Source organism: Zea mays, chromosome 9, assembly GCF_902167145.1.
Source record: "Zea mays cultivar B73 chromosome 9, Zm-B73-REFERENCE-NAM-5.0, whole genome shotgun sequence".
NCBI classification, from domain to species: Eukaryota; Viridiplantae; Streptophyta; class Magnoliopsida; order Poales; family Poaceae; genus Zea; species Zea mays.
The window spans coordinates 15,763,568-15,774,457 of NC_050104.1; the positions used below are offsets into that span (position 1 = coordinate 15,763,568).

Here is a 10,890-nt window from a genome sequence, read left to right on the forward strand (position 1 = left end):
GTAGTGTATCCCTGGTCGTTCACCTCGGTAGTGAAGATCGGGTCCTGCAAACCCAGGCTAGAAAGGTATCACGACTCGTGGGTAAAGTGTGCAACCTCTGCAGAGTGTTAGAAACTGGTATATCAGTCATGCTCACGATTAAGAGAAGCCTTGGGATCCTCTTTGATTAGAAGAACTTTGGATACTTTTATGATAATGGTAACTTGTGATGATTATATCTATGATTTCTGGTATTTCCTCTTGCAGGGAGTACTTTTGGTTAATAACTAGGTTTATTACTAAAACTTGGCTTACTACTAGTAATAAATATCTGACCAACTAAAAGCAACTGCTTTAACCATAACGCCACATACGGCTAGTCCACTTTAGCCAAATGGGACATTTGCTGAGTACGTTGATGTGTACTCACCCTTGCTTTAAAAACCCCCACCCCCAGGTTGTCCCCATTGCAATCAGTGCTCAGGAGGAGATGCAGGCAACATAGAGGACTTTGAGGAGTTTTAGGACTACGATGAGTTATAGTCATGTTTAGTGGCAAACCCCTAGTCAGCTGCCTGTGAAGGCCTTATCCTCTATGTTTCGTATTCCGCACTTTGATTATGTTAATGATTATGTCAACTTAATGACTTTGTGGATGTCTTGGACATCTTGATGTAATAAATTAATATTTTCACTATTTATTTTGAGCAATGTGTGATGATGTCCAACTATGTAATCGCTATGTGTGTGAGTTTCTGATCATGGCACGTACAAGTTTCGCATTCTGTTTGCCTTTCTAAAACTGGGTGTGACAGTATCAGACTATTCCGCAACCTACCGCAAGGGCTGCGTGATACTCTGATAAAACAAAACAGGAGGATGGGATGTTAGGAGCATGTTCGATGACCAAGAAGGGATACACGCTCAAGAAGATCTAGTGTTGTCAGCTCTATCTAGTTTTCTCTGTTCTACATTGTAAACCCTCCTAGGCCCAGCTGTCGGGGCCTAAGCTCCCTTGTATTGTGCCTCCTTTGGACTATAAAAGGGATAGCACTTGCTCCCTAGCGTAGGAGGTCGATTCACACTCCGACTTTTGACTCTCAAGTTCTCAAGCAATACAACTTAAAGTGGATGTAGGGTATTACGCTCCAGTGGCCTGAACCACTCTAAACCCTTGTGTTCTTGTGTCCATCTAGAAGGCCAAGCAAACACCTAAGCCTACTCCTCATCCGAGGACCAGGGCGGGTGCAATCCACCATCTGACCGAATGATTTGCCCCTTCAACACTATCCATTCCGAGCACTCATAAATATGAGGCAAAGCAGGTAAGACTTATCTGGTCCACGAAGACAAGTACGAAGGCGACATGGCTGCTAATCTTGGGTAAGATGGTGTGCATGGGCCCTTAGGGTACCACCAAGAGGACGCTTGCTGGTTGTGCGCACATCGGCAAGGGACCCAAGATCCACTACATTGTCTCACTCATTAGAGTTGGGGAGAAAACATGGAGCAAAAGGAGTTGCTCAAGAGAGAGGGAGAGGTAGAGCTACAAGAGGGGGATGAAGAAATGATTAGGGTTTTCCCCTTCACCGAAAAGACACCTTTTATACTTGCCCTAGGCAAACACCCTTAGATCAGATCGGATGACGTAGAAGCAACATGCTTCCTTTGGCCTAGGAGGGAGGGAAGATCAGCGACCTAGGCCTAGGTTGTGTCCTAGTGCGCATGAAGGGGAGGAGAGCAGGGTGACAGACAACGTTGGGCTGAGGCCAGCATCTAGGCAGTGGGCAAGCTAGACTAGTTTGGTACAAGAAGAGTGATGCACTATATTTTTTGTTTATTCTTTTCTTTACTGTATTTTTGAAAGTACCTTGAGGGTACTTAAGAACCATGATATCGCCTAGAGGGGGTGAATAGAGAATTATAAAACTTTAACTCTATTGAACTCAACTTACTTTTTTGGATGAAATAGGAGGGGTGAGGACCCCTACTAAAATATATTAAATATAAGAGTATTTTACAAAAGATTAATATATGAATCTATATTACAATGTAATTTATGTTAATTGATTCCGATAATGACGGATGGATGGAAAAAATTCCCACACCATTCTATGAAGGAGGGCAAAAATTCTTTAAATTGACTATAGCATGTCTGAACAAAAGGATCAGTCCCTTGAAAGAGACATTCATTTATTTGCTTCCAGATTGCTTAGGTCATTAGAATATTGATACACATTTAAAAAGGCACCCATTTGGTTTTGATGGCGATTATGGCCTAGGTAGCAAGAACATGTCTTGAATAAGAGACCCCAATTTGAAGCCAACATATTCTTGCAAAGCTACATGGGAAGAGTAAATGGTCTATAGATTCAATTTTCTGTCAAATGCACAGTTCTGAGTCATAAGAGTCTAGACCGAAAATTTTCCTTTAGAGAAGCTTCTTAGTGTTGAGCCTATTATTGATTAGAAGCCAGAAGAACACTTTGTGCTTGAGCTGTGTAGAAGATGCCCATATTCCTCTAATTATCGGATAAAAATGAATATCACCCATTAGACGAAAGTATGCTATCCTCAATGAATAAGAAGGGGAGCCCCAAATATATGACTAATTGAAAGGGAAATAGGGTTTAACCTTTTTCTATTAATGTTTTTGGTGGTTGAATGCCCAACACAAATAATTGGACTAACTAGTTTGCTCTAGACTATATATTCTACAGGTGCATAAAGGTTCAACACAAACCAATAAAAATATTAAGTTAGGGTTCAAAAGAAAGGAGCAAAAGAAACCGAAGAGCACCCTGGTCTGGCACGCCGGACAGTGTCCGGTGCACCAGGGCCGTACGACTCCAAACTCTTCACCTTCGGGTTTCTCCAGCACCGCTCCACTATAATTCGTCGAACTGTCCGGTGTGCCATCGGACTGTCCGGTGCACCAGCGAAGCAACAGCTAGCCAGCGCAACGGTCGACTGCAACGGTCGCCTGCAAGCTACAGTGCGCGGACAGTTCGCGCAGAAGTAAGAGCAGTCGCAAGAAGGCGCACCGGACAGTGAACAGTGCCTGTCCGGTGTGGCACCGGACTGTTCGATGCCACCAGAAGACAAAGCTCCAACAGTCGAATCCGCCAGAACCCTAACGGTTGGGTGACGTGGCTGGCGCACTGGACAGTGTCCGATGGCGCACCGGACTGTCTGGTGCGCCCATCGATAGCAACCAACCCCAACGGTTGAATTGGTGGTTAAGGGCTATAAATACCCCCAACCACATCCACTTCAACCATCCAAACATTCATCACACTCCATTCAATACTAGAGCAAAACACAACACTCCAAGACACAAATCATAGCCACCGATCCGATCAAAGTCCCCAATTCAATTCTAGTCTTTAGGACTTATGAGAGGATCGCTCTTGTGTTTCTTTGTTACTCTTGTTTCTTGGTTGGCTTTCTTCTTCCTCATCTTGTTCTCAAGACACTTGTAATCAAAGCAAGAGACACCAAGTGTGTGGTGGTCCTTGTGACGGTCTAAGTGACCCGATTGATTAAGGAGAAAGCTCACTCGGTCTAAGTGACCGTTTGAGAGAGGGAAATGGTTGAAAGAGACCCGGTCTTTGTGACCACCTCAATGGGGACAAGGTTCATTAGGACCGAACCTCGGTAAAACAAATCATCGTGTCATCCGCTTTACTTTCTTGGTTGATTTGTTTTTCCCCCTCTCTCCCAGACTCGGATTTTATTCTAACGCTAACCCCGGCTTGTAGTGTGTTTAAAGTTGTAAATTTCAGTTTCCGCCTATCCACCCCCCTCTAGGCGACTTTCACTAATTGTCCTTGATGTTAACTTATTCTTAGACCGCAGATAGAACCCTAGAAGCTGATGAAATTGTAAAAAGGCTTTATCTGACAGAGGTAGTGAAAGTGACTGTGAAGCTAGGAGTTTATTCAGAAGTCAGACATGGTAATGTTCTGATTTAAGGCAAAAGAATATAACTCTAGAAGAAGGAAATTTAAAGGCTAAGTGAACCAAAGATTTTTGAGAGCACCTAGAGGGGAGTGAATAGGCGATCCTGTAAAAATAGCTTAACAAAACAAACTTGGACTAATATTCAATTATTGGAAGCAAGAGCCAAGTTCTAGTGAGGAGCATGAGTGGAGTAAACTTCTTCACTTAATTGCTCTTCACTATGCGAGTATTAAACTTAGAGCAATAATGTAAGTGAAGTGAGTAGAGAGAAAATCGCAGTAGAATAAAGACAAGTGGCACAATGATTTTTATCCTGTGGTTTGGTCAAGTAGAATACTTGCCTACTCCACGTTGTGGCGTCCCAACGGACGAGGGTTGCACTCAACCCCTTTCAAGTGATCCAAAGATCAACTTGAATACCACAGTTCTCTTTATCTTAACAATATCCCATTGTGAGGAATCTCCACAATTTGGAGTCTCTCGCGCCTTACACAAATGATCTCAAACGAACACAAGATTAAGGGGGAATAGAAACACACACCGGACAGTCTGGTGAATTATAGCCGCGACGCCCAGTGTTTTCCCCGAGAACGGCCAGTTCACTGAGTGCGCCAACCAGGGCACTGGACACTGCCCGGTGCACACTGGACTGTCCGGTGCACCTCAGGCTGGTGCAAGTTTGACTTGTTTCAGCTAAACTTCTTTTGCTCCTTTTTGGACTTGACTTAACTGAGTTCCTGACACTTAGACAAACATGTTTAGCACACAAAACAATTTACTAAGTGTCTAGAACTTACCTTTATACTTGATCCATCTAGATTTGTAGTATGTCCTCTTCAGAGCTCAATTTTCTTCATATACCTTTGCTCATACACCATGTTGGTTTAAACATAATGTGTTGTGCATTTAATCACCAAAACAATATAGAAATGGCCCAAGGGCACATTTCCCTTTCAATTTTGCCAAACTATGATGGTTGAACCATCTCCAGGGTTACACGTGCCAAGCCTTTGAACAGGTGCTAAGATCTAGAATTTTCTTCACTAGAAAGAAATGCAGTAGATTTCATTGCAAGGGTGTTATTGATATAGTACTTCTCCCAAACTAAATTGACCCAAGGAGTGTGTTCTTTGTTATAGAATCTGTGGAGGTGTTGTATGAGAAGAGCAACATATTGAGTTCTTAGATTAGGCACACCTAAACCACCCTTTCATTTTTGGCCTTTGAACCATCTTCCATGATGCTAGAGGCATCTTATTACCATTTAGGTCAGAGTCTCTCCATAAGCAATTTCTTCTATATTTTTCAATTTGCTTGATGACCCAAATAGACAAATTTGAAGTAGACATATAATAAGTTGGCGGGGAGGTTAAGATAGAATTCATCATTAGAAGCTTCCCTCCTAGACTTAGAAAAGTAGAAGTATTGGAGAGCCTATTCAGAACTCTATTAATTAGGGGTAGACAGTCTTGAATCTTAGGCTATGAAACTCCCAAGGGAAGTCCTAATTATGTGAAGGAAGGGAGCCAATTTGAAAATTCAATGTGCTAGCTAGAATCTTCATCTTACCAGCACTCACAATAGGGATAATGTTGGATTTTCAATAGTTTACTTTTAAGATTTTGACCATCTCATAAGTATGCAACATAGCTTTTCAAAATAAAAGCTACAATTGACTGGCCTCCATTATTATCAAAGTGTCATCAGCATATTGAAGGATAAGGAAGTCCATCAAGGATATCATCAGCACTAGACATGTTAGAAGACCTTTATTTTTGTTGATTCACAATTGATTGAACTAAGTCTGATGCAATAACAAAAAGTAGAGGTGACAGAGGATCCCCTTGCAGTACTCCACGCTGAAAGGGAAACACAACAGGAATTCAGGTAATTCACGTTGGCCAAGAACTGGGGAATTAGCCTTATCACGATGGGAATTGCTAATTCTCATTGGTATATGGTTAATTCTCGTTGGTTCTAGGCCATTTCTACCTGTTTTGGTGATTAAGTGCTCAATACACCATCTTGAACTAACTATCTTCGTATGAGTATGAACACAGGTCCATAAAAGGCAAGTTGAAGAGATAAAGTCCAAATGAGCTAAAGAGGAGAGCCAAAAGTGCAACTTTGGGTAAAATAATATAAACAAGAGGTTTGAGTGTTTGAATAAGTTGCACATGTCCATTACAATGTATCTTGCACCTTGGTTTGGCTACTAACTTCTTTCTGCAAGAAAAGTGACTTTTGGACTTAGTTTTGAGCATATTGCAAACACTGGTGAAACTATGGTGAAAAGGTATGTTTCCTACACTTAATTGGATTAAGTTCTAACTATGTTTGTCTAAGTCGAAAGGAATCTACCAAAGAAAGCCAAAAGAAGTTGGAGAAGTTTGGTTTAAGAAAGCAAGATCTGGGCAAGTCTAGGACTCACCGGACAGTCCTATGGTGCGCTGGACAGTCCGGTGGCCGTACGAATGAAGTCCTCGGGCCTCAGGAATTTTAATTATAGAATTCATCGGGCAATCCAGTGTGCGCTGGACAGCCGCTCCAACGCTTACTTTGACATTCTCCCGACGCTCCAACGGCTAGTTCGAGTCATCGGACGGTCTGGTGCCATCATCGGAAAGTCCAGTGCCACCTAGGAAAGGAAGGGCACCAATCAGTGGATCTACTGACCGTTATTGTGCACTGCCCTATGGCTCACCAGACAGTCCAGTCCACCCACACACAAGAAAGTTTTGGAGCATCCAAATGGAGAAGCCAACGGCTCCTGGGCCCCATTGGAGCTATAAACGGACCCCTAGGCTCCTTCAACCAGTACCCAAGCATCTCAAGAGCACGCCAACACTCCTTATATTAGTGTTTTTACTGAGATCCGAGCGCCAGTTTTGAATTGTCATTGTGATATTGTGTTCTTGCGCTCGTTTCTTTGGCTTTCTTGCGTCAGTTGATGCGTTGTGGTTTTGTGTGCGTATTCTATCTCCCTCCCTTACTCTAAGTTATCATTGTGATCATTGTCTAAGGCTGTGAGAGACTCCAAATTGTGGAGATTCCTCACAAGTGGGAATATTGATATAAGGAAGAAACAGTGGCACTCAAGTTTGATCTTTGGATCACTTGAGAAGGGTTGATTGCAAACCTTGTCCAAAGGAGGACACCACAACGTGGAGGTAGGCTTTGGCCGAACCACGGGATAAAAATCACTTTGTCTCTTGTGCATTTACTTTATTGCGATTTTTTCTTCTTCCTAATTCTCTCTACACTTGTATTATTGCTCTTAGAATCTTTCATATCTTGAAAGAGCAATCAAGTGAAGGAAACTTTTCTCTCTTCTTCCCATCCAAACTTGGTTCTAATTTTCTATAACTTAATTATTAGACCAAGTCTATGTTGTTTTAAGCTTTGCAGGATCACCTATCCCCCCTCTAGGTGCTCTCACACGCCTACAGTGAATTGATTTCCCTAGAACACCATTAAGCAAAACAGAAGAAGTCTCAGAAGAAAGAATATTTTGAATCCATTTGATCCATCAAGGGCCAAACCCCTTACTTTTTAGCATGTTAGTAATGAGTTGGTGTTCCACAGTGTCAAAAGCCTTTTCAAAATCCAATTTTACAATAACAATTTCCTTTTCTTGATATCTGGACAAGTATGGATTTTACAACTATTTACCATTTATAAAAGATATCAATTAAAAATACCAATTGATACCAATTGAAAAATAGCATATCACTAATTGCATAAGATACTAAATCCTCCCTATATGATAGTGCATGCATGTATATGGTTTCAATTGATACTAGTTGTGAGTACTTTTTACAATTGAAAGTACCTTTGGCAGAAAAAGAGTATCAATTGAAGATAATCTATATGCACTATTTGATCAAATAAGGTCTAAATATGGGATTTATGAGTTAAGCTACTTTTAGAATTAAAATTGTAATCCAAATGAATATGACACAGGTTACCAATTTTGGATTAGTTAGAGTAGCATAGAAACTCATTCTCATCATGAGAAGATATGATGCAATATTACAAATTTATAACATATGTTTTTATTACATTATTTTATTTTGCTTCCGTGTCTGAGGAATGGCCTTTTCCTAGCAATTATGGCAAACTCTCTAACGGTTAGTGTTATGTTTTCTTATCTTTTGATGCAGTACCAACGACCAAATACTATGTTTCCAAGTTATTTTTGTCGAACTTTTCAGTCTTGCAGACCATGAGTAAATGCCATGTCTTGCAGCCTCTACAAAAAAAAAAATACTTGAAGAACCATTGACATATGTAGAGAGAGTGTCACCTTGTGTATTAGTACCTCCATTCACAAATACATGATGTGTTATTGACTTTTTTTAAGAACTTTGACAGCTCGTTTTATTTAAAAAAAGTGAGATATCATTTATTTTTGTTATGATTTATTTTATCACTTAAGATTGTTTAAGGTGACTTAAAATTTTCTATTTTAAATAAATATTTTGAATAAAACAAGTGATTAAAGTTTTAGAAAAAAGGATAAGATCGTCATATATTTGTAAACGGAGTATACTGAGACGCAGTCGAGTTCAATTATTTTTCAAGTAAGTTGAAGACGACCCTCCAACACATGCACCGGAGTCCAGGATGAATAATGTGCACCTTCTATTGATGATTTTTTTAGGGGTACCTTCTATTGACGAGATGTATCTTTTGAGCATTTTCTTCGATCATTGTCACCCCAAGGATATTCGCTGCTCCCCTTCCTCCATCTCCACGTCTCGCTCCCTGCCTGCTACACATTACCTCTTGCCATTTATACATGTTTTGTAACTTCAAAAGTTTTAAACTTGTATATGATTTATCTCCCATTATTACACTGCAAAGGCATACTTGCCAGACATATAATCTTACAAAACGCAAACGCAGCTTGGCTGTACGAAACAATCAAAGGCTACATTACCACCGGCCGTCTCTTAATTAGGTTGCGCTGGATATAAAATCTAGTGGATGCTATAGATTAATATGAGCAATCAATCATATGATCATACCATAGCCTGTATCTAGACAGATGACAAAAAACTATACAATTAGAGTGAAAGCATAGTTTGATCGATGATACTGAATGATAGGTATACTTATAGAACGTGGGGTTTGTGTGTTGACCTCGATCATTGCACACCGCTGAACCAGATCAGGCCACAGCGCATAGCTAGAAGGTGGCCGAGAGAGTATGGACGCCGGCAAGGTGGCCGAGCTGCGCAGGGTCGACCTCCGCGGCCTCCGACCCGGCGGGCCTGGCTGGGTGCAAGCCTGCGCGGCGGTGGCTGCGTCGATGGAGGAGCTCGGCTGCGTCGTGGTCGCCCACGGCGCGCTGGACGGCGAGCTCCGGCGGGACCTGTTCGGCCGCGCGATGCCGGAGCTCTTCGCGCTCCCTCTGCCGGCGAAGCAGGGGACGCTGTCTGGCCATATCGGCGGCTACATCGGGCCCGACCCGGAGAAGGCCCCTGGCCTCGAGAGCCTGCGCATCTCCGAAGCCACGGACGCCGGCAAAGTCCACGCCTTCGCTGATCTCGTTTGGCCCGACGATGGGAACGCCGCTTTCTGGTACGCAAACGCGGGTTCTGATGCGTGGATGCTGCCTTGTGTCGAGGATACACTCTACGCTTAATCCTGCTATGCTGATCGGTGTTTGCAGTCAGACGATAGGAGCGTTTGCCAAGGGCATGCTGGAGCTGGACCACGCGGTGCAGAAGATGGTGCTGGAGAGCCTGGGCGTCCGGAAGGAGCGCGTCGACTCGCACCTCGCGTCGCTCGTCTACGACGTCCGGCTGTCCCGCTACGGGGCCCTGGCGCCTGTGACCGCCGGCGACGACGACGAAGCGACGACGTACATGGTCGCGCACAGGGACTGCAGCATGGTGACCACCATCACGCAGCACGAGGTGGAGGGTCTGCAGGTGCGTGGCAGGGACGGCGCCTGGATCACCGTGGCCCCTGAGCCCGGCACGTTCGCTGTTGTCGCCGGCGAGATGTTCACGGTACGTAAGCGGATGCTATGCTGGTTCTTCCCTAGCTCGTCGTCGTCACGCAGGCCCATCATCAGCATCAAAACCGCGATCGATAAACCACATGCGTGCAGGTGGTGACGAACGGGAGGGTGCCTGCCTGCGTCCACCGCGTGAGGACGCCGAGCAACCGCGAGAGGCTGTCGGTGCTGTTCGGGTCGTCGCTGAAGCACGGCGCCGTGGTGGGCGCGCTGGAGGAGCTCGTGGACCACGGCCGCCACCCCTTGCGTTTCAGGCCCTGCGACTTCGACGAATACGTCAAGTTCCGCTTCGGGCAGCAGAGGCCCGGATTGAACAGTGCGCTCCAGGAGTTCTGCGGAATTGGCACCGGCACCAAGTGAATTACGCTCAGCTATCTGCCTATCTGTACTACTACTCCTATATGTGTTGTCGTCATTCGTGCACGTACTCTGTACATCATGCATGTAGTGACCCAGTCAGGCAGTCCGTAGGCTCGGTCGTTCTGCTTGGGTCTTGTTGGGACACCTGTCCGTGTGACGCTCGACTATTGGTTTGAACACGTTTTTTCTCTATTATTAAAGCATCAGTTTTAACGGTCATCATACGTCATTTTTTAGAATAAACCTATCGTTCTGCCGTCCACATATCTGCATCGTCCATTCTATCACCCCACGCGATCCAAACGCGCATGTCCTCTCCCCGATATCACGCCACCCCTACCCATACGCGGCGTAACCGCCCTAGCTAGACGCCCGTTCTGCGACTGCTACCCATACGCGGCGTAACCGCCCTAGCTAGCCGTCCGTTCTGCGACTGCTGCTCCTTTAACAGAAAATATTTATCTTTACTATTATATAATACATGAGTTTCATCGGTTTCTTCGTGCGTAAATACGCCCCCGCGCGAGCATCCCAGTCAACCTCGCACGTGTTTGCGTCTA

At 44.0% G+C, this 10,890-nt stretch overlaps 1 protein-coding gene across 1 annotated transcript; it reads left to right on the plus strand.

Annotated features, from left to right (window-relative positions):
• The first annotated feature begins 8,864 nt into the window (after nt 1-8,864).
• On the plus strand, nt 8,865-10,549 carry LOC103639745 (2-oxoglutarate-dependent dioxygenase AOP2). Its single transcript, XM_008662467.3, has 3 exons — nt 8,865-9,528; nt 9,620-9,962; nt 10,064-10,549. Exons 1-3 carry the CDS (start codon nt 9,155-9,157, stop codon nt 10,328-10,330), a joined length of 984 nt encoding a protein of 327 aa, XP_008660689.1. The 5' UTR covers nt 8,865-9,154; the 3' UTR covers nt 10,331-10,549.
• Nucleotides 10,550-10,890: the final 341 nt, after the last annotated feature.